Source organism: Elgaria multicarinata, chromosome 3 (assembly GCF_023053635.1).
Source record: "Elgaria multicarinata webbii isolate HBS135686 ecotype San Diego chromosome 3, rElgMul1.1.pri, whole genome shotgun sequence".
In the NCBI taxonomy this organism is placed as follows: domain Eukaryota; kingdom Metazoa; phylum Chordata; class Lepidosauria; order Squamata; family Anguidae; genus Elgaria; species Elgaria multicarinata.
In genome coordinates, this window is record NC_086173.1 from 109,340,414 (window position 1) to 109,367,949 (window position 27,536).

Here is a 27,536-nt window from a genome sequence, read left to right on the forward strand (position 1 = left end):
TTCAGGCCCCCGCTTGCATCCTCCTCTGCTGCCTCGTTCCTTTCCTCACTCGGTTTTCATCCTATATGGGGAACGGACACATGCAACTTTTAAAATTAAAACAAAGAGTGGGGGAACGGGTAGCGAGACAGAGGAGATGTGTTCAGTCTCCTGCTTGCATCCTCCTCTGCTGCCTCGTTACTTTCTGCCCTTGGTTTTCCTCTTCTATGAATCTGCAGAGCTCCGCAGATAAAATTTATAGCTTCGCTTGTCTATACTCTATAGCATCGTATGTGTGCATGTGCACATTAATAACTGTACTGCAAAAATAAAAAAATCAGGAGATAAATTGTGGTTGTAGTGTGATGCTCTTTGTGTAAGTTCGAATCTACAAAACTTCAGGTTTATATTCAATGAGGAGCAATCCCGTTGTCATATAGACGGGGGCCTGCTGGCTGTTTTCCTGCTTGAAGCCACCATTGTAATTGCTTTTTTCTCCCCTGGGTTTCAAAATGTGTGTTTAGGATGGTGAACATACATCAGGAATGCTGTGGATGGGAAAGCAACTTGGAGGAAACAATGGCTGGTGAAGAAAGAAGGAGTAGGCATCTCTCCTTACCTCAAAATCACCCTCCTGAAGCTGCTATTCGTTTAAACAAAGGGGTAAAAAAGAAGGAAATTTATTAAGTTTCCTCACACACATTTGCTTGCCTCAGAATTCCTAATCTTACTGCTTTCTACATTTCTTCCTTTTCTCAGATCTGATTCAACAGAACTAGTGACTGAAAGGGGTGGGGGCGCTAGGCCTGGACCTTGGGGGTAAAGTCCAGGGTGCTACAGCCCAGCCCCCACCCCAATGACCAACCAGAGAGTAGCAGATGATGAGGGCAGCAGAAACAAATTCCATTTTATTAGTGCAGTGATGATGGTGCTATGTTTTAAGTGAGATTGAATAGGGAAACTGCACACACTCAGAGTGTTCTTATTTTTTAATCAGGGTTGGCAAAGAGTTTTGTCATTCTAATAGTTTTAGCAGTTGCAAAGCATGGAATGATGGAGTGGGGAAGAGAGAGAACAGAAATGTTAGTTTTGTGCTTCAGAGTTGACATAATATACATGGCTGTCAAAATCGCACCACCATCACCACAAGGCCAACGTGTCCAAGGTGTTAAACAGGGATGAGGAAACTCAGGCCAGTGTGCCAAATGTAGCCCTCCTGGGGGTCACAATGAAGCCCTTGAGGGGTTCCCCATAATATGGCCACACACCCTTCCCCAGGCCTATTCCTTTCCCATGGCTACCGATTGATGGTTTCTTGGCTTTTGCCAAGTTTTTCCTCATTCTAAAAGGATGAACTGCCTCTCCTAAGGCTTGAAGTTACAATATTTTATTTATTTATTTATTTATTTATTTATTGCATTTATATACCGCCCCATAGCCGAAGCTCTCTGGGCAGTTTACAAAAGTTAAAAACAGTAAACATTAAAAACAAAAATACAAAGTTTAAAAACATAAAAAGCATAAAAACAAAAACAACATGCTCGATTTTTTTAAATTGCCACACCCCTTTTGCCTCTTCCCCACCCACTATTGGTATGCAGTCCCCAAGAGCTACTCGAATTGGGCCCTTGGTCTGTAAGTTTCCCTAAAATTACCCACTTGCACTACGGAATGCCTCTGACCTTGGATTACTTCTCACTGAGGGCGTGACCTCTAATTTCAGAGCCCCGGTTCTGTATGGCTAGTGACCTATTTATAGAGCTTCTCCCGGAATTCCTGTCTCTTTGATCTATATTGCCAGCATTCCTCAGGATGGTTGTTGCCAAGACCTGACAATCTGGTTTGAATGATCGTTCCTTTTTTTCTTTTTCTTTTTAAGGCGGTGGTTCCTAGGACTTCATGCGTGCTCTTCCCTAGCAGCCTGCTTGCTACAGTCCACCAGATCAGAAAAAAGAGATTCATTAGAGTTATAGGGTGTGTTTCCATTGAGGGTTTTATCTAGCCATCACCTCGCCTCATTCACAACGTTTTATAGGAGAGCCCAGATGTTGCCATCGTCCACTTCTAAGCCTCCCATGTTTTCCCACTCTTTGGTGGGATCTACACTAATGGTTTAAAATGTTAAGGAAGGGTTGTGATAACTTATTGGGTCACATGACGCTATGGTTCTTACGTTTTATCGTCGTTGTATTTTCCTTCCTTCTTTCGTTGTATTTCTTTCGTTGTGATGTTTAAATAGCATTGCAAGTCTTCCTATGTGCCCTCTTACGTTGTAATAGCTGTACCTCACTGACTTTTGAATCATCGATTGTCAGCCAATCACTTTCCTGGGGTGTGTGGATACTTCCTTTCGGCGCCTAAAACTAGTGCACTATAAGCTCCAAAGGGCTTGAGGGAGGAAATTTTAAAAATCATAACAAAGCAACCCAATCTGATTAAAATTTGGAATGCTGAAAGCCCTCCTTAATAGCTATTACTGTGCCAATTTTGAACACTTTATCTTTAAACTGACACAGATGTAAGCAATTCCATTAAAATCATAAAAAATCAATTGGGCTGGTGGTGGAAGGTGAAGCCAAGAGATCAGGAAGTGGGTGGAGCAAAGAGACTAGCCACAAAGAGGAAGTACAAGCTACAATGATAAAACAAACAGTGTGTCCTGCTCTAATCAATGAACACCGGGAAAGCAAGAGGTTAGTAATGCGACATTACTGGAGTGTGCCCCATGACGTTTAAAAATGACACAAATTAAAACGTTTCCAGTCGTAGGAAAAAACATAATAAGCACTAGTGTAGATCCACCCCTACTCTGGCTCTTCTCTTACCATTAAAAAAACCCATCACGGAGGGAAATATGGAAAAAAGCTCCACAACATCTTTTGTTTGGTAGCACACTTTCTGGTTCCTGCTTGATGATCTCATGAGACTTATGGCTGCTTCCCACATCACTTTTCCTCAGTCTTTTGGAGAGTGCATATTGGGAACTGAAAAGAAACAGGGTGGGAAGTGAAGTGATGACAACTTCTGAGTAATCAGTATAGATAGGTACTGATTAACTGATAGGTACTACAGGTGTTATTCTTTTTTCTGTTGACAAATACCCACACTTTTTCTTTCATAGAGGATTTTCAGATGGGTGGGAAATCGCGTTTCCATACCATAGCTCTGCTTCCTGGTTCTCTTCTCCAATAGGGATGAACAGAATCATAAGGGGAAGAAAACAGCGACCACATGGCCCATTCAGTTTAGTGGGGCAGTGCCCTCTAGTGGGCATTTTATAGCGTAACTTCTCCTGCACATGGCAGGAAATAGCGACAAATATTGCTATAGCTCAGAAAAGTCAGGTTTTCAGGGTCTTATTTTGTAATGGAAAAAAGAGCAGAAGGAGCTGAGATGCACAGGGGGATCACTGCATCATCAAAATGATCCGTGAACATCCATAAGTGTCCAGTCATGAAAGTGCTATAAAATGCTTGTCTGAAGACGCTCATACAGTTTTGTTCTATATTGTAGACCATATCTGACTAGCCATGGTCTACAAAATATCTACGTTCATTGGATGTCTGTATTATTATTATTATTATTATTTATTTATATAGCACCATCAATGTACATGGTGCTGTACAGATAACACAGTCTGAAAAATTGGGGGTGAAGGGGATGGGGGGGACTGGAAGAAAACTTGATACAAATGGTTTTTTTAACAAAAAGTTGCATTCTTTGGGTATGAAGGGGCAGACAGTTGGAGAAACTAATTTCCGATTCCTTGGCATTTGAACTTTCTGTAGTCAGTCACTTTAGCAAATGTCCAAGTCAAGAATTCCAGCACTGATGCAGAAGAGCACCTTGAGACATCTGTGATAGATTTGGTTTATAATTTTACTAGTCTACATGAACAGCACTGCTGCCAGGGGGCCTTTCTATCACCAGAGAACAAAGCACTGGTGGATCTGAACTTATATCTCGCATTCTTATTCCTCCTGTGTAAAAGAGTATCCCTTCCCGGGATTTCAGAGATTACGGGCATCAAGAAGTGTACAGGAAAAGTGTCTGTGGCCAGCTTTGTCATAAGGAATGGCTTTAATTGTAGGGTGGAGAAGCTTAAGATGCCTTCCCAAGCTTGTATAATTGGAACAGCTGTATCAGCAGCTGGGCGGTGTATGGAAAGAAACATGTGCAGCTTCCCTTTTTTGTTTCCTTGGCTACCTGTTTTGGGAAACATAGTATTGATGAGTACATTATAAATTTCTTAAAGCCCACTTTGTCCTCAAAAACCAGATGATAACATCAAGGGCAGTAGATTTTGGAGATCATAGAACTAGAGGGGACCTTGAAGGTCATCTACTCCAACCCAATAGAGATTTCCTCAACAGGAAATTGAAACAGAACATCCTCAGCATCTGCTTGAAAGCGTCCAGTGAGTGAGTGAGTACTCACCACCCTCTAGATCATTAGTTCCATTGCTGAACTGCTCTTACCATTAAAAAGTTTCTCCTAATGTTCAACTGAAGTCTATTCTCCTCTAACATAAGTAATCTCTGGGGAAAACAGAGAACCAGTCTTTGCCCTCTTCTATCACAGTCCTTGGATATTTCAAGAGCACTATTATGTCCTCTCTTAGGGCCTTGCTAGACCTACCTGCAAATCCGTGCAGGAGGAGGGGCCAGCCTGCGCTAGAAGTAGCACGGGCTGTCGCTCCTTTCCACATGTCAGACTCGACAGGCTGCATGGAAGCCCCATTGCGTCCGCCATTTTAATTTAGTTTTTAAAGGGGACAGGCATGCAGGAGTGCACCAGCGATTAAGGTAAGGGTGTTTTTTTTAAAAAAAAAAGGGTTCCCCGTTCCCCCCTGGCTCCGATTCCCCCCCCCCCGGCTCTGATTTACATCCCCCCAGCTCTGATCTTTCCCCCCATCTCCCCCCGGCTCTGATCTCCCCCCCATCCGATCTCCCCCCCGATCTCCCCCCCCGCTCCGATCTCTCCCCCCCCCCAGCTCCGATGGGCCCAGTGCTCCTGCTGAGCATTGTGCCCCATGCACGGCTTCTCCCGGCTACGTGCGAGTAAGACATGTAGCCAGGAAAAGCCACAGAATGGGCTAGACCTTCCGCGGTCCCGGCCTCAGCCTGGGACTGTGAAAATACCAGGCCACAAGTGGAACCCGTTACCCCGGGGCAAGGGAGGGTTGATCCATGCCTGACCCCGGGATCCCCTGTGCGTCATCTGGATGCACAGGGGCAAGCCCCAGTGTCAGCCCGGGCTAACCCGTGGTCTAGCAATGGCCTCAGTCTTCTCTTCTCCAAGCTAAGCACACCGAGTTCCTTCAACCTTTCCTCATAGCACATGGTTTCCAGAGCCCATACCATCCTAGTTGCTCTCCTCTGAACTCATTCAACTTTGTTGATATCCTTCTTAAAGTACAATGTCCAAAACTGGACCCAGTACTCCTGATGTATCTAACAAAGATAATCCTGTGATTTGGAAACTATCGCTCTATTAATGCAGGCTAAAATCACATTAGCCTTTTCTACAGCTGCATCACTCTGCTGGCTCCTGTTCAGCCTGCAATTGACTTCAAGTCCAAGTTGCTGCCAGGCTGGTACTACTGCTAAGCTAGCAGTATACCTGTGCATTTTGTTGTATTTTTTAAAACTAAATGCAGAACTTTCCACTTGCCTCTGTTGAATTTCATTTTGTTTGTTGCAACCCAGTTGTCTTCTCTGATGTTAGCTGTCCCTCCCAGATTTGTGTCATCCATTCATTTGTAGCTGTATTAAGATAAGCATCAACTCTAACAGCCAGGTTGACTTGAAAGCTGCTTGGTTTGGCAGATCTCCTGAGTATTTTAAGACATGCATGACAGACAAATATCCAGCAGGGAAAGATTTCCCCATCACTACTTCTTCAAGCCTGGGAAAGCTGCACCTAATTTTTGGTCTGTCATATTAAAGGCTGGGAGGGAGGGACCGTCAGTCGTAGAACATATGCATTGCATGCAGAAGATCCCTGTTTCAATCCCCGGCATCAAGTAGGGCTCAGAAGGAATCCTGCCTGAAACCCCAGAGAACTGCTGCCAGTCAGTGTCTACAATACTGGGCTAGATGGACTCATGGCCTGACTCAGTACAGGGCAGCTTCCTATGTCCCAAAGGCAGGAGCATTGTTAAGAAAAAGCAATTAAAATATTGCAACTGTCCCTATCTTACTTTGCTTTCATGACTGCGCCTGTTGCTTGAGATGGTGAGAATCCTTACAGAATCACAGTTCAGAGGCAGCAATTCCTAGAGCAGGAGGCAGTCCAACACCACATGAAGGCAGCGACTTGGGGAAGGCTGCCATAGATTTCTATAAGGTCATTATGACATCGGCCATTTTATTTTCAGTCCCTTCCCTAATAAGGAGAGGCCCTGTATTGTACCTCTCTTTTTCCTCTCCTGGCAAAAGTAGATTAGGATAGAGCACAATTTGGATAATAAAAACAGTATGACGGGAAAGAGTTCCCTCCTCCTTCACCCTCATTGCTGTTCTCATCAAAACTGGAACTTTCCCCTCCCCTTAACAGCTTTAATTTTTTAAAATAATAATAATAATAATCAGGAGATGCGATTACAGATTGGCCCTTACACATCATGTAGGCTAACAAATAAAGAGAAGCCACCACACCTGACCTTTCTTGCTGCATCATTATCATGCCCCATCTATTAAGCATAGAATGGATTTCACAATTCCTTTGAATTGGAGCTTGCATGGTTTCCCCCTTAAAATGTAGCTGGGATAGGCTTTGGAATTATCTGAGTATACCCCTTGCCCCAGTGATGAAATTGTAAAGCTGTGATTTTTCACTATAGTCTCCATTGGGATAATTGATGGTTTTTGATTGACGGATTTTCTGTCCATGGTGACACAGATTATCTGAACGGATTCTGAGAGTTAGGAAAGTACAACTACTATTCTTTCACATTTTGACGGTGGAAAAAAAAAAGAATTGGAAAATAATATAACTTGTATTAAACCATTTGAAATGCTAACATCTAAGCATGCTTTTAATTCTCCCCTTAGTCATAATGAATTAGAACTACATGTTATGATAGCAAACACATGCTTTTCAATTAATAGTATTTATAACATTTTGTTTATTACATTTCTATACCGCTCAATAGCCAAAGCTTTCTAGGCGGTTCACAACAATTTATGTCCATGTAACTGACCACAGCTGCTTAGCTTATACACTTCAAAGCGGACTTGAGTGCTAAACGTTACATTAAATAAAGTGTGTAGATGATCCTCACTTTCTTTTTTTACTTCAAAGTAATCATGCAGGCTACCAATCTGGATCAGCAGCACAACATGTGAGTGGGGGAGATTTAAACAGTCCCATCCAGCCACACACTCCATGAGCATGGGGGCAAAAAAAGAAGACTCGAGTTGCTATTTTATTTATTTATTTATTTATTTATTTATTTATTTATTTATTACATTTCTATACTGCCCAATAGCCAGAGCTCTCTGGGCGGTTCACAAAAATACTCTAAATAGGATCCAAAATGAGGTGGAGTTTTAGCTTTCCCTGGCTTCATTTTAGAAGAACTATGAAACCACTCCAGGGATAGAAAGGGAGACAGTTTTGTGATGGCACAAGAGCCAGCCAATCAGTCCTGTGCACAGTTGATTTCTGCTGCAAACAGGCAGAACTGGTTTCCTCTGAACTCAGTTGTAGGTTAGAAATTGAACTTCTGTTCAGTGGCTTGACTGCTGAAACAATGTAAACAATGTATTCCCATTGTGATATATATGTACTCTTTCCTTTTCTACTAAAAAAAAAATCAAGGCGGCATTGTGCAGCTATTGATCTGCCATAGCTTCTTGTGGATTATTTAATCTGCATATTCAAACCCTGCTCAGGGAGTTGTCATGTCAACCCAGTGAGCATGAAGTTATGTGAAGTTAAACAACCCTTGCATAACCCTAAAACAGACCATGGAGTATTGGACAGTTGTTTAACCCTCTTATTGCAATGCCGCAATAAAAGCTTTGTCTAGAAGTAGTCTTGCTGCTATCTGCAGAGTGGCAGGTAGCAGCATCTCTTACACCAGGGGTGGACACCTTGTGGCTCTCCAGATGTCTTACTTACAACTCCCATCAGCCCCAGCCAGCATAGTCAATGGTGAGTGATGATGGAAACTGTAGGCAAAACATCTTGAGTGCCACAGGCTGCCAACCCCAGTCTTGCATCATGCACCCTCAAGGCACATTGAGCATATACTACTCGTGCACACTGGATAGAAAAATAATATCACACTGACTGTATATGCCTACTCCATCTAGAGATTTTTCATATGGCAATCTAGGATTGCTGATGAATCACATCTCACAGAATACTCTAGACCTCTCAAAAGGGTCATGTATCACTATTTTCAAAAGAGGTAAAACCAGAAGCTTTAAATTGCCCCCTCAAATGGCTTTTATTCATACGAGGGGGGAAATTACAGAGGAGGGGAGCTCCAGAAGGAAATTGGAGGAGTCAGGAAAGACTACATGCACCCTTCCTAAAGTCATAAAGTTCTGTTACACACATTTGTGTGTAACTTGTAGTTAGACCTTTAGAAATAAATACATTCTATCATGTTTCATGTTGATTAATCATGATAGAAAGTGCTTTGTAACATAAAGGAATGCATGACTTGACAATTGTTGGAGTGGGATTTGATCAACAGCCACTCCCCTCTTCCTACTTACAGATTAGTTATGCCCTGACCTCTGAAGACCAATTCTAGGGCTCCATCACACCTATTCCCCCCCCCCCAGTTTCCATCCACGATTTCCACCTCAGTTTCATTAGCACATCAAGCTAATGGTCCCTTTTACGTGTGTTTGTGGTATCAGTGAAATCTCCTTTCACTTGTTTGCTCTCCCACTCCACCCCACCCCACCCTGCCCTTTCTCCTTCCCCCTCCAGTTCATCGGTTCTTGTCATTGATGGACATTGTGATGGATGGGTGCCTTCCCCCGCCCCCCGCTCTGGCTTCGTTTTCTAGCATTTTACCGATTTAATGTTTCATTGGCTGGGTGCCATTTCTGCAGGCAATGAGAGTGGGGTTGGAGCAGCAAAAGTCCATTCAAGTAAGTCAGCACAAGCCCATTCGTTCGACATGGCATGCTGGAGAACTGCCCCGCCCTCTCTTCAAGACCTCCCTTCAAAGCACATGCCCCCAACAGAGGACATAGCGTGAGGATGGCAATACATGGGGGTGGAAGAGAATTTTAATCCTGCATGGAGGAAATAAACCGGACTTTCCCCACTCTAGGAAAACACAGAAAATACAGTGGAAGTGATGGGTTGACTGCAGGACAGGCACGATGTCATGTGAGTACTGTGCTGCAAAATAGCAAACCAGGTATGAAGAGAGTGCGATAAAACGCTGGTGTGATGGAGCCCCTGTTACATTCCTGAAGCAGTTCTGCACCTTCTGTGTGCCAGTCTCAGCCTTCTGGCAAGTTGATGAGGTGCTCATCTACTATGTTTTATCCACTTCGCCATTTGTGACTTAGGAAATATTGCTTTCAAGCCATGCAATTCTAGCAACCAGAGTATATTACAGCACCAGGGCAGCTCCAGGGCAATATCACAACTCAAATAACATTGTCAGTTCTATTATTTAATTTCCATGTTGAGAACAATTAGATCAAAGTATTTGATAAATTCCTTATATAGCTAATAAACAAAAAAGGCATACTGGTTATGAAGGAATTAACAGATTTAAACCAAGAGGAAAATAAACTACATAGGGCTAGATCTGCTGTTGAACTGCAAGCTTTCCTGGCAGGAATCAATTATTATGGAAAGTTCATTTCACACTTTTCAAGTCTCAGACAAATGTTCCAAGGGGGACAAAATGAAATGCTCACATGAAAGTTTTTAATTGATTTCTGATATTGTGTTACCCCAAACACTGCATTTATACTTCCTTGGTAAAAGGCCTTTATTTTCATAGGGTTCACTGGAAAACTTCACTGGAAACACTTTTAAAATCATGACTGTGGCCAGATTCATACTTTGTCGCTGCTGCATGCCTGCTGCCAAAACAACACTTTTGTGTGGTTGGAACTCCATATCACAGTAACTGATGTGCAACCACATGGTGGATCACCCAGATTACTTCCCTAGATGTAAGTGTGGCACCTGTAGGGGAAGTAACAATGTGATCTGGGTAATCTCTATGTTGCACTGCAGTGAGGAATCCTTACCACATAGAAGTGTTTTTTCAGCAACAGTCGTATTACTGAACGGTTCTGTCTCAGTAATGTTTCTGTGTTAAAATGCAGTTAGGGTCAGAGCCAGTAGGTGCAATCCCCACTTCCTCCTCCAAGCATGGGGCTGCCCCATGAAGACAGAGAAATGTCTGGGCAGAATGCTGCTGTTTGCCTGTTGACAAATTCGAGCTGGCATTCTCATATATCAGCTATATTAAGACATCTGCACTAGCTGAGAATTTGTTTCCAAAGCCAAATTGAAGGGGCTGGTTTTGATTTTTAAAGGCCTAAAGAGAGTCCTGATTATCTCAGGGGATGTCTTCTCCCTATGAACCCACTCCTGCCCTGCCCCCAGCACTGAAGATCTATCGTTAAGGCCCTATTGAAGATTTCATCTAATCTGTAGCCTAGATTGGCCTCCACAAGACTCTAGGTCTTTGCAGCAACAGAACTTTTGAATGCCCTCCTGTGAGAAGTACTTCTGATCCCTCCTGTAGGAAATACTTATGATTCTTTGCTTTCTGTCTCAAGGCAGGTTAAAAAACTGTTCCTTTTTCAGTGTGATTTGGGTAGCAGATTTGTTAAAATGCTCTTGCTCTGCTGTCCTGTGATTAGTTTTAGTATTATTTTTGGATTTTAAAATTTGTTGAATGTATTTGATTTTGTTTATGAGTGAACTTAAAAAGCGGTGCATAAATGTTAAAATAAACAGTAACTACAACAAGTTTGAAAGAAATAGTGTTGAATTAAAGAAGTACCGCTAACTCAAAATCTACATAATCTTTGACATACCCATAACTTTTTAATCTGGTATTCTCAGTTCTGTTGAGGGCTCTACTTTGTAAAACTCCCAGCTACGTACCTTTTTATGATTCTGCTGCTAGCCCTCTGCTTATGGTTTCACATGCTACTAAAATGAGACCATGGCTATTTTTAGTATATAAAAGTATGCAAGGCACTACAACATTCCTCAACAGAGCTGATAGAGCAGAATTGTCTTCAAATTTTCTATTTAAACATCTGTGGAAATTTAGTAACACAAGGTTTAATGAATTTATTTATTGATAATCTATTTAAGTAAATATTTTAAAGATATCACTTCTGGCCCTCTGAGGACTGAATGTGACCCACATGACTCACTCTTTAAAACTGTATGCTATCTTTATATAGGATTCTATGGACAAATGTAACAGCAACAGATTATGTTGCTTTAAAAACAAACAAAAAACTTCCTTTACGAAATGTTTTAAACCACTGTATATCTTTAGGGTACTTAGGGAAAATGAAAATGCGTTGATAAACTGTTAAACCACATTTTTATTTTTGTGAGAAGAAACGTACTTCATATTTGTTTCTTTCAACTCTTAGGACCTTACTGCGTTATTGTTTCCTGAACACTGAGGCCACAATTAGACAACAACCCTATGCACATGCGAAGGGGAGAAACATGCACATAACCCACAGTATTTGGAAAGTTTTTACTACAGCCAATCACTCAATAGAAAAACAACCACTTTTTCATTTGACAACTGTCTTGACAGTCCAGCTGGCTGACTGGCTGCTGTAAAAACATTCAAAACACTCCTAAGTGCAGTCAGTGTTCTCCTTCATCCATTTCTATGACATTATGGCCTAAATGTGCAGAAATGTTACTTATTTGTTCCACCCACCCTTTCCAAAAAAGCAAGAGAGAGAGAGAGAGAGAGAGAGAGAGAGAGAGAGAGAGAGAGAGAGAGAGAGAAGCTGTGGTGGGTAAGCCATGCTGGATCAGACCGAGGGTCCATCTAGTTCAGCACTCTATTCACAGTGGCCAACCAGCTGTCAACCAGGGACCAACAAAGCAGAACATGGTGCAACAGCACCCTCCCACCCATGTCCCCTAACAACTGGTGTATACAGGCTTACTGCCTATGATACTGGAGGTAGTACATAACCATCAGGGCTAGTAGCCATTGCTAGCCTTCTCCAGGAAGTTATCCAACCTCCTTTTAAAGCCATCCAAATTGGTGGCCATCACTACATCTTGTGGTAGTGAATTCCATAATTTAACTAAGCACTGTGTGATGAAGCACTTCCTTTTATTTCTCCTGAATCTCCCAACAATCAGCTTTATGGAATGATCCTGAGTTCTAGTGTTTTGAGAGAAGGAGAAAAATGCCTCCCTATCCACATTATTCACACCATGCATAATTTTATACACCTCTATAATGTCTCGCTTTAGCCTCCTTTTTTCCAAGCTAAGCAATCCCAGTTGATGTAACTTCCCCTCATAGGGGAGATGCTCCAGCCCCTTAATCATTTTAGTTGCCCTTTTCTGCACCTTCTCCAACTCTATAATAACTTTTGTTAGGTGTGGTGACCAGAACTGTACACAGCATTCTAACTGTGGTTGCACAATAGATTTGTATAAAGGCAGTATGAAACAGGCAGTTTTATTCTCAATTCCTTTTCTTAAAATGCCTAACATGGAGTTTGCCTTATATAAAGCTGCCACACACTGGGTTGACATTTTCATCGAGCTGGCAGTTCAGGTTATACTTGAAGTTGGGTTTTTTTTTGCCCCAACGTGCATCACCTTACGCTTGCTTACATTGAACCGCAACTGCCATTTGGATGCCCACTCTCCCAGCTTGGAGAGATTCCTTTGGAACTCTTCACAATCCCTTTGTGTTTCAACAGCCTTAAATAATTTGATGTCATCAGCAAACTTGGCCACTTCACTGCTAATTCCAGATGGTTTATGAGCAAGTTTAAAAGAATTGGTCCCAATACCAATCCCTGTGGGACTCCACTATTTACTTCCCTCCATCATGAGAATTGACCATTTATTTCTACTTTCTGCTTTCTGTTCTTTAACCAGTTACTGAGCTCCATCACACCTATATTCCAGCCACCCCAGTTTGAGTCCACAGTTTCCCCCTCCATTTCCTTAGCGAGTCTAGCACTGGGCACTTTCACATCTGTGCATTGTTGCACTATTCCAGCAAAATCTCCCACCCCACCCCATGTTCTCCTTCCCCATATATATAAATCTATATAAATAAAAATGAAAAAGACCGTTCGTTACTGTCATTATATCTCCAAAAGTTCTTCACCGATTGCTTTGAAATTTTGACACAGCGTTGCGTTCGAATACGCGAGCGTTGTTATATAACTATGTTCTCTATGGGGTCAAAGGTTTGTCTTAAAATCGAAGAAATAGGCCTCCTCAAAACCAGTCCTGCTGATCATTGTGACATCGCCAACCAGTAGGCCAATCCACTGCCTCTGCCTCCTCTCCTATTTGCATATTCTCTCGCAATTGGCTGAGTGAATATAGATGTCACACCTGTGACAGTTACACGTTCAGAAGAAAGGTAACTGCCATGAGTTTCCAGTAACCTCACCGTAAAAACATGCTTTTATATCTCCGAAAGTTCTTCACTGATTGCTTTGAAATTTTGACACAGCGTTGCGTTCGAATACGTGAGCGTTGTTATGTAACTATGTTCTCTATGGGGTCAAAGGTTTGTCTTAAAATTGAAGAAATAGGCCTCCTCAAAACCAGTCCTGCTGATCATTGTGACATCACCAACCAGTAGGCCAATCCACTGCCTCTGCTTCCTCTCCTATTTGCATGTTCTCTCCTATTTGCTCTTATAAGTCATTGTGACATCGCCAACCAGTAGGCCAATCCACTGCCTCTGCCTCCTCTCCTATTTGCATGTTCTCTCCTATTTGCTCTTATAGGTCATTGTGACATCGCCAACCAGTAGGCCAATCCACTGCCTCTGCCTCCTCTCCTATTTGCATGTTCTCTCACAATTGGCTGAGTGAATATAGATGTCACACCTGTGACAGTTACACGTTCTGAAGAAAGGTAACTGCCAGGAGTTTCCACTAACCTCCTCACCATAAAAACATCCTTTTTAAAAAACCAAACAGTAGGCCAATCCACTGCCTCTGCCTCCTCTCCTATTTGCATGTTCTCTCACAAAACTTTGCAATGGCACACGGCTTGCAGTAAAAAAATTACTGAGCAACGTCATAGAAGGAACAATCTTGACAGGACCTTTATTTATTTATTTATTTAATTTATTTAAGGATTTTTATGCCGCCATTCAGCCAAAAAAGGCTCTCACGGCGGCTTACAAAAGTATTTCTTGACAGTCCCTGCCGACAGGCTTACAATCTAAAAGACATGACACAAAAGGAAAGGGGATTGGGAGGGAGGAGGAGGAGGGGGAAAAGGAAAGCAAATTCAGGCACTACAATCTTAGTTGCAAAGTTCAGCAGTTACAGTTGACAGCAGGAGGGAGGGGGCTCTCAGCTGGAGCTGGACCCAGGCACGGTGGAGAGGTGCCTGGCTGCTGCTTCCTCCCTCACTGGTGGCCTCTGCAGAGACAGTTGGTAGCAGGAGGGAGGGGGCTCTCAGCTGGAGCTGGACCCAGGCACGGTGGGGAGGTGCCTGGCTGCTGCTTCCTCCCTCACTGGTGGCCTCTGCAGAGACAGTTGACAGCAGGAGGGAGGGGGCTCTCAGCTGGAGCTGGACCCAGGCACAGTGGAGAGGTGCCTGGCTGCTGCTTCCTCCCTCACTGGTGGCCTCTGCAGAGACAGTTGGTAGCAGGAGGGAGGGGGCTCTCAGCTGGAGCTGGACCCAGGCACGGTGGGGAGGTGCCTGGCTGCTACTTCCTCCCTCACTGGTGGCCTCTGCAGAGACAAAAAACTACAACTTTCCATACCGGGAGTCGAACCCGGGCCGCCTGGGTGAAAACCAGGAATCCTAACTGCTAGACCTTTCAAAGGTGAAGATGTCCTCATTCCTCGCATTCCTATGATTCCAACAGATATGCCATTTCAATTTAAGAGATTGCAATTCCCAATTTGATTGGCGTTTGCAATCACCATCAACAAAGCTCAGGGCCAATCTTTAGAATTGTGCGGTTTAGATCTAGACACAGATTGCTTCTCACATGGACAATTATATGTTGCGTGTTCTAGAGTTGGCAAACCAGACAATCTCTATATCTACACAGAGAATGGAACAACTAAAAATATTGTATATCCACAAGCATTGTGAAATTAAACATATTAGAAACATCCGCTTTGTCTTTTCTTTCTTTTCAATTTAACCAGACTGAGCCACAGCAACGCGTGGCAGGGTACAGCTAGTATATATATTTCTGCACAAATACAATAGTATTGCAGCTTGAAACTGTGCAATTACAGTAAAACAACTCACTATGCTTTCCCCTAAAATCATATTAAACAATATAAGTGAAGTGAAAGTAGGTTTTGGAGAAGTTTGTGGTCAATGTTGGCATGGTAACAGGAAGCCGACATTGTTCTGGTCAAGAAACCCAGACATGCCTACTCAGAAGTAAGAACCATAGAGTTGAATGGGACTAAGTCCCGGGCATGTGTGGCGGCAGCCTCACTCGCCTTCTCTGTGGGGTGTTCTGTTCCAGCGCCTTAGCTCTCTCCCCTTTCATGGTTGAATAGTTGTGTGGAGAACTGCGCCTCCCTCCTCTTTTGTCAGCAAGACTGCCCTTTGACATACACGCCCCCAACAAAAAATGGGATGGTCCAATATAGCGCAAGGACAGCAATACACAGGACAGATGAGCAGCTTTATTGTGCACGATGGGGGGAAAACCAGACTTTCCTTGCTCTAAAATAAGATGGAAAATGGAGGGGAAGAGGCAAGATGAGCACAGAACAGGGACAATGTCATGTGAGTACCATGCTGCAAAAACACATCCCAGGCATGGTAATGCATTAAATTGCTGGTGTGATGGAGCTCACTGATCCAAAAGAGGACCTCTCCTCTTATTCCATAACTGCTAAGTTTGTTCAGGAGTCTTTGGTGAAGGACTTAATCAAAAGCCTTTTGGAAGCCCAAGTAAACAATGTCCACCGGATCACCCATCTACATGTTTGTTGACACTCTCAAAGAATTCTAGATTAGTGAGACAGGACTTGCCTTTGCGGAAGTCGTGTTGATTCTTCTTCAGCAGGACCTGCCCTTCTATATGCTTACTAATTTTGTCTTTAATAATGCTTTCAACCAATTTACTTAGAATGGCTGTCAAGCTAACTGGCCTGTAATTTCCCGGATCCCCCCTGGACCCCTTTTTAAAAATTGGTGTTACATTGGCCATCTTCTAGTCCTATGCTAGGGGCTTAGGGACATGTTGCATATTTTTATTAGAAGGTCCGAAATTTCATATTAGAGTTCTTTGAGAATTCTAGGGTGGATACCATCTGGGCCTGGTGATGTATTTGCTTTCAATTTGTCAATAAGGTTGAGAACTTCATCTTTTGTCACCACTATTTGCTTCAGTTCCTTAGACTCCCTTCCTAAAAACAACATCTGTCCTGTTTCTTCTGCAGTGAAAACTGATGCAAAGAAGGTAAAAAGGTCATTAGTCTAAGATATTTTGCATATGATGTGACAGCCAGGGCCGGTGCCAGACTATTTTGCGCCCTAGGCAAGGTGAGCTACTTCCCCAAAAAATGCCAACTTTGATTTTTAAGAACATATGTTTCCTGGAAAAAATAAGAAGCACAAAACTTGAAACTGCTAAAAAAAATTTAAAGTGCAAGAAATATGTCATGCCAATTATAGCAAACAAATTGGAAAGGAATGTCTATGGGTCTAAAATGCATTATTTAATAGGAATATCACCTCCAAATCATCCCAACTCACACGCGCGCACACACACACACACAGCATCACTCACTCCAAACGAACACACGCATGAACACATGCATTCACTCAAAGACCCCATGCACCCATACATTCTCTCTCTCTCTCTCTTCCGGGCGCGTTCAGGAAGTCCGAACGTGGAGCCGCCCCACTCCCACCCCAGCGTCCCTGGCTTCACTTCAGCTGGGCAGGTGCAGGGCGTCATCTCGCCCGCCCAGGCCCAGCTGAATCCTCGGGCCGGCCCACTCACATCCAACGTGCGTGAGTGCTGCGCTGTGCCCGTCGCCCCTCTTAGCTTGGCGCTCTATGCGGCCGCCTGAGTGGCCTCTATGGTAGCACCGGCCCTGGTGACAGCAAATCTTGGGTTGTCCTCACGTTTTCACTGGACAAGGCGTCACAGCAAATCCCAACTTTACCTAGTGAAGTTGTTTGATTCATGCTTGCAAACACAGTTCAGCAACATCCACGTTGTGCAAGTCCAGCTCTAGTATCTTTACTAAGGTTCACTGTATTCAATGGGACTTGCTTGCAGGTAAATGTGTAGTGGACTAGAGCATCGCTGCTTAAGTCTCTGCATGTTAACTCAGGGGCAAGTCCCACTGAGTTTTGTGCACTTACTCCCAGGTAAATGTGCATCGGATTGCAGTTTTAAGGCATTCAATCGGGCCAGTTAGAAATATTATGTGTCGTTAGTAGACACTGTCGGGGAGACGCCTGAGATATATTTGTACGTCGAGACAATGGGTTTAACCACTTTGTGGAGCACCTGCCGCAACCCACTTAATAGGCCCGGAGATGAGGCGACGCCGCTCTCCGCCATGAACTGTGAGGCGTCACCTTCGGCAGTCGAGGTGCATCAACAGGGCGGGCAAAGGGGCAGCCAGCGAGGGAGCGACCGAGCGCGCGCGCGCACGCGCCTCTTGAGGAAAAACCATGATTGGCAGCGCGCGGGAAAGAGGCCCGTCCTCGCGCCCCTTTCCCCTCACTCCCGCCCCCTTCCCTCATTGCTCCGTCCCGCAACCGCTCCCTTCAGACAAGACGGAACGTAGGAGATTCTGGTAGGCGGACTCCTCCCCCCTTTCCACGGTGCTGATTGGCCCTTTCCACCCCTGTCGTCGGCGGGCCACGCGGAAGCATCAGCGGGCTGCTATTGGCCCCTCCATCGGGATAGGGAGCCGTGCGCAGATCGGCAGGGAGGGTGCGTGGGGTCGTGTGCAAACCGCGTGTGGCGCAGCCAGCAGGGACTCAACGGCAGCGGGTGGAAGAGAGCCTGGTCAAGTTGCGCGCGCGCGCGGAGAGGAGGGGGAGAAGGAGAAAAGTCCATCGCCGCGCGGGCGGTCCAGCTTCGGCCAACAACAGAACCGAAAACCCGAGAGGTAACGGGGGTGAAGGCGTTGGCCTGCGAGTTCGTTGCTGGCGGCGGCGGCGGCGGCGGGGGGCACTTCTTTGGGCGGGGTGACGAGAGGGAAGGAGGGCGCTGGCTCGTTCCGGCCTACTGCGCGGGAAAACACGCACCACCTTCTTCGCCTGCTCTTTCCGAGGAAGAGGGGATTAGGGGGGGGGTCACGGAGCCCAGTCAGGGGCCGTCGTCCGCTGAGAGGACCCTGGCGGTGCAGGAAGGTGGGCTATCGGGGTAGCTCCTCGTTCCCGCCTGCGGTGGCGGGGCCTTCCCCGCGCTGGGAGGGAGAAGCCAAGCCCTACTCGTGACGAGGAGTACCGATTTTTATGGCCTTGGCCTGGGCCCTCCGGAGGGCCTGTGCGCGGATGTTTCCGGCGGCGGGAGCAGGAGCTGTGCGCGGGTTGAGCGTGTGGCGGCGGGGGAGGAGGAGGAGGAGGAGGAGAGGCCCTCCCGTAACAGTAGGACGTGCATGCGTCCTGAGAGGGGGAGGCGAGGCGAGGCGGGCGGACTCGGGCATGAGGCGGGGGAACTCCAAGGCTCTGCTGCGTCTCTCCTGAGCGGAAAATAAATCTCGCCGGGCCCCACCGCGTCCTCCCCGCCCCCCCAGCCCGCGTCCTCCCCCCTCCGCCACTGCCAGCCCGCGTCCTCCACGTGCTCGGCTGAGTAACTCGCCAGAAGAACCATTGTAATTCAGGATGGGCGTCTATGACGCTCAAAAATTGGCGTGTGTGCTTCCTCATTGCCACTTGACAGTGGTGAATGTGGTCACTCTCTGCTCCTACTAAATAAGAGTGAAACGCAGCCTTGCCGATCCCAAGCTTCTGGACTCGGAAGCAAGTCCCACTGGCTAAACTGGGCTTTGGTCTTTCAAGAACGTGTGCGTTGGTTTGCAACCGTAAGGCATGAGTGATCGGTGCCTTAATATAAAAAGCGATTCACCGGTTTTAAAGATTATATTTGGGGTACACGCTCTCTGTTCGGAGAACTTGAAAACGTAAAGCTAGTGGCAGCAATCAAGGGCTTTATTGTAATATTTTGTATTCTCTTGATGATGGTCTAAAAAGGGTAGGTAGAGGGAGGCTTGCAATGAGGCAGGCCATCGAGGTCCGTTTCTAAGGTATAATAAGGAATAATAATTGAAGTCTGGAAGTGCAGGAGGCAATGTGAGGTGCAGGAGCGCTATTATCCAGAACCTGCTGTCACGAACGTGGAATTTTGTGGTTTGGGAGGAGTTATTAGCCTGCCCCGTGGCTCTAGTTGGGCAGATCAATATTGAACACCAGATGGCCCCACTGACCTTGGCTGAAAGAGTGTTTTTGTCTTTTACCTAAAATATGCTGTTTATTTATTTGGTAATGATTGCAAGCCCTCTGAAAGCAAGATGATGGTGTACCTATGTGTTCCTTGGCATTGTAGCTTATGCTACTCAAGAAAATTTGTTGAAGCAAGCTCCAGCCCACAAAAGCTTAAACTTCAAATTCATTGATTTCTAAGGTGTCATGTGGTTTGCAACAGACATTTAATCCTTGGACAAGGTCTGCAAATAAATGGAAGAGTTAGATTATAATAGGAGGATAACAAAAGTGAATGTTGGGAAATTGCTTGCAGAAAAAGATATAGGAAGGTGCTAGTATTAAAGTTAATATAAGCAAGAATCATTCTTGTAGTTACCTAAGCAGTTTTTTAAAAACTTCTTGGATGTCCAAAAAGCATCACTTAGAAAAAAATCCTTTGTGAAATGCTGTGCCTTCAATATGGGAAAAAGCTGTATGCTGTAGAAAGTTAAAGGTAAAGAAGATTGTTGCTTCCTACATTAGAGATGGTCACTTGAATTCAATAGAAAGTCATCAAGTCTTGTGTTGCATTGGTCAGTGTGTGATTAACAGTGTGGTTACTTGAGGTTGGCTCAGATAAACAATGGAGTTGAATGTCAGTACAAAAAGTTGCCCAACAAGTTTACCAGACTAGATTGGACTAAAACCGAATTGATTACTTCCAGTGGTGGTTATCCTGAATCCCCATTGACTTGGCAAATGTCCTAATAACTGTTGACAAGTCTTGTGCCTTCTAGGCAGTCTGGCTGGGGTGGAGAGAAGAATTCTGGTCTCTCACCAAGAGGATTGATCAGCTTCACACCTTCTCAGTTTTAGCAATGTCTTAGCATCGAGTAATGCTGTAGCATCAAGTGCTCTCAGACAATTCACTATGTCCTTATTCAGATGCCATTAAGAATTATTTTCATGTGCACTTCGGAAACATGGCTATTTCCTAAGTTTAAACACCTGGTGTAGTGTCCCTTCAGTAGCTCTCATTGGAGAAGTGTTAACAAACTTATCTGAATAAGTAAGTATTTCTTTAAATTGTAAAATGGCTTTGGTTCTAGCTAGGCTGGGTCTAGTTGATCTAGTTATCAACTTCTAGGATTATTAATCTGGGTGAAATCTACTATGATGGCATGTGGAAAAAAGATTACAAATAATTGCTTTGTAGCACAAATACACACTACATTGGAAAATTTCCCATTGATAGAACAGTGGGCTAGAGCAACTTTTCTGTAGGTGTATGTGGAGACCAGCTATAAAGCCCTAATATATACATGTCATACTTTGCTGAATTCACATGTATTGCCAGGGCCGGTGTGGGTGGGTGGGGGGAGATGACCAAGGGGCCATAAATGTAGTTGCCATAGTTACCATGGTGATGCCAATCTTCCAGTCTTCACACTGCATTCTGAAAACATTCCGGATGCTTCCACAGCTTAAATTTGGAAATCAGACCCTGTCCCTCCCTTATGTCCTTTGTGCGTGCCAAAGGACTTGGAAGAGAGGCAGGGTTGTTGGATGACTGGAGGTGGCCTATACCCTATAATACGTTGGGTCCTTTCTGTCGTGGCAACACACAGTAGCTTTACAAGGATTAAAAGTTGCCTGCCGTAGGAATAATTGTCACCAGCTTTTGTTGCTCTCCAGAATTCACATCTATTAGTCCTGTTCTTCTGGTTCAGTTCATTAGTGCATGTAAGAGTGGTTTCGTTGGAAAGTCAATCGACTGTACTTGGAAGAATGTGACTTTACACACTTTATGCAATTTCTGATGTGTAGGAGGAAATAAAGCAACACTGCCCAGTTATGCAGGTTTGCCATCAACTGCTAACAAAAACCAATTTGTTCTCTTGACCCACAACTGTTTGCAAGGTTGGTAGCCCTAGCTCCCTGACTAGCAATAAAGTGCTGGGAGTTTAAATGTTTGCCTAGTGTCTGTACTTCCTTTATTCCAAATTAAGCAAAGCGTGGTCTGGGCAAGACATAACTAGTGATATGTGTAACAGGCCTGAAAATGAATGGTCAAAAATGAGGAGCAGCCACCAGCACAGCTACCTCTTGGACACAATAGCTGTGTGACACTACAGAAATTTGAGAAACTGAACATTCTTCAGGGCGACAACGACAGTGAAATAAAAATTATTGTTCAAGGGTTTTCTTATCTATGTCATATTTTCATATAGTCCAATTTGAAGTGTGAGGGAAAATAGTCACAGCAGTGGGCTATAGCTGAATGGTGCTGAGAGAACTACAATAAATGAAAAAGTAAGGAGGTATAGGAATTAGAGGCCTGTCTGAAGAGCCAAATAAGGCAGTAAATAGAGGAATGGGGGCCTGAAAGAGTACTGGACGAAGTAGGAGCTAAGGAAAAGGAAGATGGGGCAGAGCAAGTATATGATCGTTGGGGCTGGCATTTGGTCTGGCTGTAGTTGGTCCTTATGATCATGTTTCCATACACATTACCATAGCCAGATGCCTTCCAAGCGGGAAGTGTGTGTACCCTCAAGTTCCAATAAGAACGCACCAGATCACTTGGTAGCAAGGAGCTGACCTGTTGTTTGTACTGTATATCTAACCATAAGTAACTGAAACATTTCTAAAAATGTGTCAGGGACTTGATTCTTATGAACAAAGACTTGATTCTTATGGACAGTAGGACTATTCAAACCTCAAAGAACCACACACACTAATCATCACCAGTAGTAAATAAGATTTTATTTGGGTGGAGGAGTAGGGAGGCTTGAAAATGCCTATGCCTAGACATAGTGCAACCATACAGTTTACCATTTTGAGTAACTGACATAGAAGATACGCAACTAGATTCATCAACCATTTTGTGGGACTAAAAGTACACAAACCAGTTAAACCAGAGCGTTGTGCTTCTAAAACTGAAATGCATTTCAGGTCTTCTGATGCTAGAAATACTCAAACTGTACACTGAATTTTTGGTTCATAAAGGCTTGTGTTTAAGTGAAAGGATCCTATTTGCTAGCATTTGTCACTGTTTGCTTGGCCTTTTACTGGCTTAGTAGTTCACCAGCTTTAGAAGTGGAAAACCTGCATCTGCATGTGTTCTGACATTTATAGGTGAGGCAACTTATTGGGGGTATGTATCCTGGAGATATGTGTCAGTTATACTTCTGAAGTGTCCTGGGTGTTTGACAGTCCAAGGGATCTGACTACTAGAGCAGAAGAGGTATACAAGTGTTGTGTTTTTCTCCCAGTCAAGCTCACCTTATGTACCAAAGCTCTACTTTGGAGAAAAGCACTTGGGAGTCAGACTGCAGAGAGGTAAGTCACATGTAAGGAAAGGGTTTAGGATCCCACACTCCTTTTATTCTCCTTGAATCCATTTCTGCTGATGTCTCATCTAGTTTGAACCTTAGTTTTGTGGTGCTGTGTTAAACTGTCAGCTCTTATTTGCTCATTTGTCCAGTTTGGAGACAAGTAAACAACCTTAGCTCATTGCTCTAGTTGAGTGTGTCATTAGAGTTTTTTTAAAACACTCACAAAGGGCGTTAAACAAGCATTGAAGTCTATACCAGTATTTTGGATGGTATAACTTGATATTGGGATCCTGTATTGACACAGTATGTGATGTAATTGGATCATACTCCAGGTGACCCTTCTCTAGATGTTTTCTGTTGTACTGTACAAACTCAACTGTATACTTCCCAAGCATCGCTTTTTAAAATTTTGATCCTTATTTGTTACCTCAGGGGCAACTGTTTCTTAAGAGGCCTGATAACTTGAATTGAGCAAAAGGTCAACTTGTAACTCAGCTTGGTATTGGGGTGAATTGAGCAGAAGTAAAGGGCTCTAGACTCCAAACCTTCTTTCCCAGTGTAAACAAATTTTGACAGAGCACCCCCAGTTCTCTTCATACTAGTAGCAAAGGCAGACAAATGACAGTGATCATCTGGGATACATAACTAGAACTCTTTATCAAAGATAGACTTAACACTCTGTTAGGTCTAAAGTTTTATTAGTAATTGTAAGCATCCTTGAGTGCCATTTTTGGTAGAAAATTGGGGACATAAATTAAATAAGGGTCTTTTGCCTAGGCCTTGACTCATGCAGAAAAAAGCAGCTGAAGTGCATACCAGAGGGAGTAGGAGGTTGTGAATCAGAGCTTCATATGGGGCTTGGCTGAGTCTACAGACTGCCAAATACTTCTCTAGTGCTTATGCTTCAGTGAAGTTTTCATATAGGTCAGGGATGGAGAATGTATTACCCCACCACCCCGGCTGATGATGGACTCTCATCAACTCCAGCCAGGATAGCCAGTAGTCAGGAAATATGGGACTTGTAATCCAATAGCATCTGGAAGGCCACAGGTTCCCAACTCCTGATATAAGTCTTGGAGCTGTCTATGTTGGTCAGTAGGCTTGAGAGGTACTTTCATGTTCTTCTACACACTTGGTTTCCTTGGAAGGTGATTAGTGGATTAAAGCACAAACACTGTGATTGCGCTAGTAATCTTGAGAAATGTCAGAGGTTAGCATAACCTAAAATCTGAGATTTAGTAGCTACTTTCTCTTAGTGTAATTTAAGGTGGATGATTCTCCATTTCACATTTCTGTAACTCCCACAATCGCCTGTTGTATGTGTGGACATGAAGGTTCTAAAAATTTAATAACTCCACTTGACACTTAATTGTTGGTAATTTGTTCTTTCTAACTGACCTCTGCAGAGCGGCTGCAGTTATTGTAATATCTTCTGTCCAGATGTACTATGTTTCTGTCTAAAGTCTTATATATCGCCATGAATTTTGGATTACTTAATCTCATAATGTGAAATAAAATCACTGTTTATATTTGGACAGTAAGATATGGGTTTACAAAAGCCTAAGTGCTTGATGAAAACTTGTGAACATTTCTACATGAATACTTCAGCACATAGTTCTAATAACTGCTTTTCCTTGTACTTAGGTTACCTAACTGCAGCAATGAGCAGTAACGAGTGCTTCAAGTGTGGGCGTACTGGCCATTGGGCTCGGGAGTGCCCTACTGGAATTGGTCGTGGACGTGGAATGCGAAGCCGTGGCAGAGGTAACACCCCCCCCCAAAAAAAACTTTTTGTGTGAGTTTAAAAAGTATGTGTTACCTTCATCTACTTACTTTCCTATTTACAGCTCTAGGGAATAAGCAAGAATAAAGTGTTATGCTATTATTATTATTATTTTATTTATTTATTTATTTATTTATATAGCACCATCAATGTACATGGTGCTGTACAGAGTAAAACAGTAAATAGCAAGACTCTGCCGCATAGGCTTACATTCTAATAAAATCATAATAAAACAATAAGGAGGGGAAGAGAATGCAAACAGGCACAGGGTAGGGTAAACAGGCACTGGGTAGGGTAAAACTAACAGTATAAAGTCAGAACAAAATCAAGTTTTAAAAGCTTTTAAACTGATACATGTACCTCCACTGGATTGCTAAATGGGTTTACTTTTCTAAACAGGCTTCCAGTTTATGTCTTCATCACTTCCAGACATTTGTTATCGCTGTGGTGAATCTGGTCATCTTGCCAAGGATTGTGATCTTCAGGAGGATGGTAAGTATTAATAAACTTTGGAGAGCAAAGATGAGAACAAATATATTGCTAGCAAATTGTGTGACCAAAACCTTTGTGTTATATACATGTCCTGCAGTGTCATCAAGGTTTTATAGTCTTGTTTGTTTCCTTTTTCTTATTGTGGAAGCCTGCTATAACTGCGGTAGAGGTGGCCATATTGCTAAGGACTGCAAGGAGCCCAAGAGAGAGAGAGAGCAGTGCTGCTACAACTGCGGGAAACCTGGTCACTTGGCTCGTGACTGTGACCATGCAGATGAGCAGAAGTGCTATTCTTGTGGAGAATTTGGACACATCCAAAAGGACTGCACCAAAGTGAAATGCTATAGGTAAAAACTAGTCTTAAAATAATGCATGTAAACATTAATCCCATTATGCTAATATTTCAATTTTATTTCAAGGGGAACCTGTGGCCTTTCAGAATTTGTTGGAGTCCAGCACCCATCAGTCCCAGCCAGTATGGCTATAGGGGTGAGGCAGTTGAAGTTTTAACAACATCTGGAAAGCTACAAGTTCCCTGGCCTTTCATCTACAAATTGTATGCCGAAAAGAAAAGAAAGAAAACTCTGCAGGCTTGGTTAACAATAGGATTTTTCTGGGCTATTCTGCAACAGTTTCTATAGTCTTGCAGTATGTTGTTTCTATCAGTGTCCCATGAGATTATTCTGGGGGCTTTATCAGACTTTTGTTTAGTGATCTTGTGTCTTTGCCAGTTGCCAATAACTCAAGCTCACTTTTGTGAATTCCAAAGTTCTTATGCTATACTGTAGGCTTCAGCATGTGTATGGCCGGTAAAGATGACATAAGTTTATTCTGTGCCTGCCAATAAGCTAAAGTTCACAGTACATAGGAATCTTATCTGCAGGATACTAGATTTTGCACTTAATTGTTTCTATTGATGTATTTTATGAGTGGACTAAAGTTCTGTTTTATCTGTTTCAGGTGTGGTGAAACTGGCCATGTAGCCATCAACTGCAGCAAGACCAGCGAAGTCAACTGCTATCGTTGTGGCGAGTCAGGACACCTTGCACGGGAATGCACAATTGAGGCTACAGCTTAACTGTTTTCCTTTGTCGCCCCTCCTTTTTCTGATTGATGGTTGTATTATTTTTCTCTGAATCCTCTTCACTGGCCAAAGGTTGGCAGATAGAGGCTATTCCCAGGCCAGTGAGCTTTACTTGCCGTGTAAAAGGAGGAAAGGGGTGGAAAAATCGACTTTCTGCATTTAACTACAAAAATGTTTATGTTTAGTTTGGTAGAGGTGTTATGTATAATGCTTTGTTAAAGAACCCCCTTTCCGTGCCACTGGTGAATAGGGATGGATGAGTGGAAAGAGTTAAGTCAGACCAGCAAAGCCTCCCAGGGTTCCATGGAAGTGATCGTATGCAGGAGGAAAACATACTGGAAGTGTCTGAACTTCCACAATAACTAATTTTATTACAATAATGGCCTTGGATTGTCTGACCTCAGTAACAGTAATAACACCGAGTATCTGTACCAGGCCTTACCTAGAGCATATAGCTAAGTGGGATAAACAAAACAATGCACATGCCTGTTAATGGCCATGAGAGTGAGGGAGAAATCGAGAATTGAAGTAACAGTGAAACAATAAATGAATGTCTAATATGAGATAACAAGGTAATGGGAAACAATAAATTTTTCAAACTAAATCAAACCCAGAACATCAGTGCTTAGAGCATACACAATTTGGAGCTATTCAGGACTGCAAAGAAATGCATTTTCACAGAAATCAAGATGTTATTTTTGTATACTATATCACTTAGACAACTGTTGAGTTTCATTTGCTTGTAATCAGTTTTTAAAGTCAGATGGTAAAAGCAATTGAAGTCCTAGAATATAGAAATGTAATTTTAAACTATCAATAAAGCTGGAGGAGGAAGGGGAGTTTGGCTGAAGTTTTTTGTTTGGGGTTTATTTTTCAGGTACATAATGCAAAATAACATTACAGAGGCAAATATGGAAGAATAAAAGCTGAACGTTGACTGTTGTACCACAAATGTATTATACAAAATTAATTCCTGTATCATTTAAACTGTAGAATTGTCAAATACATCACTTCAGCAGCACTATTTGCATTCTTTTTTCTCTGCATAGACTGACTACTGCAGTATGTTGGGGAAGGCTATTGACTTTTCTTAAAGTCATTAACAAGCTATTACTAAGTAGGGTGGAACCCAGAGAAAGCTGAGATCAGTAGGCCACATCATACATCTAAATCTTGTGTGTTCCAGAAGTGATATGGAAGAAAAAATTGGGGGTATGGCAGGGGCAAAGTTGTGGTATGTGTGTGAGAGGGAGAG

At 43.4% G+C, this 27,536-nt stretch overlaps 2 protein-coding genes across 3 annotated transcripts in view; both read left to right on the top strand.

Annotated features, from left to right (window-relative positions):
* Positions 1 to 27,536, top strand: part of MKRN2 (makorin ring finger protein 2) — a 202,759-nt gene that overhangs the window by 142,691 nt on the left and 32,532 nt on the right. The gene's annotated exons all lie outside the window — the stretch shown is intronic.
* Positions 18,119 to 27,302, top strand: CNBP (CCHC-type zinc finger nucleic acid binding protein). 2 transcript variants are annotated; one of them, XM_063121227.1, is made up of 5 exons: positions 18,119 to 18,290; positions 24,567 to 24,686; positions 25,105 to 25,196; positions 25,342 to 25,544; positions 26,158 to 27,302. In XM_063121227.1, exons 2-5 carry the CDS (start codon positions 24,584 to 24,586, stop codon positions 26,273 to 26,275), a joined length of 516 nt encoding a protein of 171 aa, XP_062977297.1. In that variant the 5' UTR covers positions 18,119 to 18,290; positions 24,567 to 24,583; the 3' UTR covers positions 26,276 to 27,302. The 2 variants fall into 2 exon arrangements, with proteins under 2 accessions (XP_062977297.1, XP_062977298.1); XM_063121228.1 differs by having other exon boundaries at positions 18,120 to 18,290; positions 25,105 to 25,197; positions 25,346 to 25,544.

Bases quoted from the DNA above. Each gene is read 5' to 3' on its own strand.
- CNBP (XM_063121227.1), top strand. From the start codon at position 24,584: ATGAGCAGTAACGAGTGCTTCAAGTGTGGGCGTACTGGCCATTGGGCT. The intron at 24,687-25,104 runs GTAACACCCCCC...TTTTCTAAACAG, and splicing joins AATGCGAAGCCGTGGCAGAG to GCTTCCAGTTTATGTCTTCA. The intron at 25,197-25,341 runs GGTAAGTATTAA...TTTCTTATTGTG, and splicing joins ATTGTGATCTTCAGGAGGAT to GAAGCCTGCTATAACTGCGG.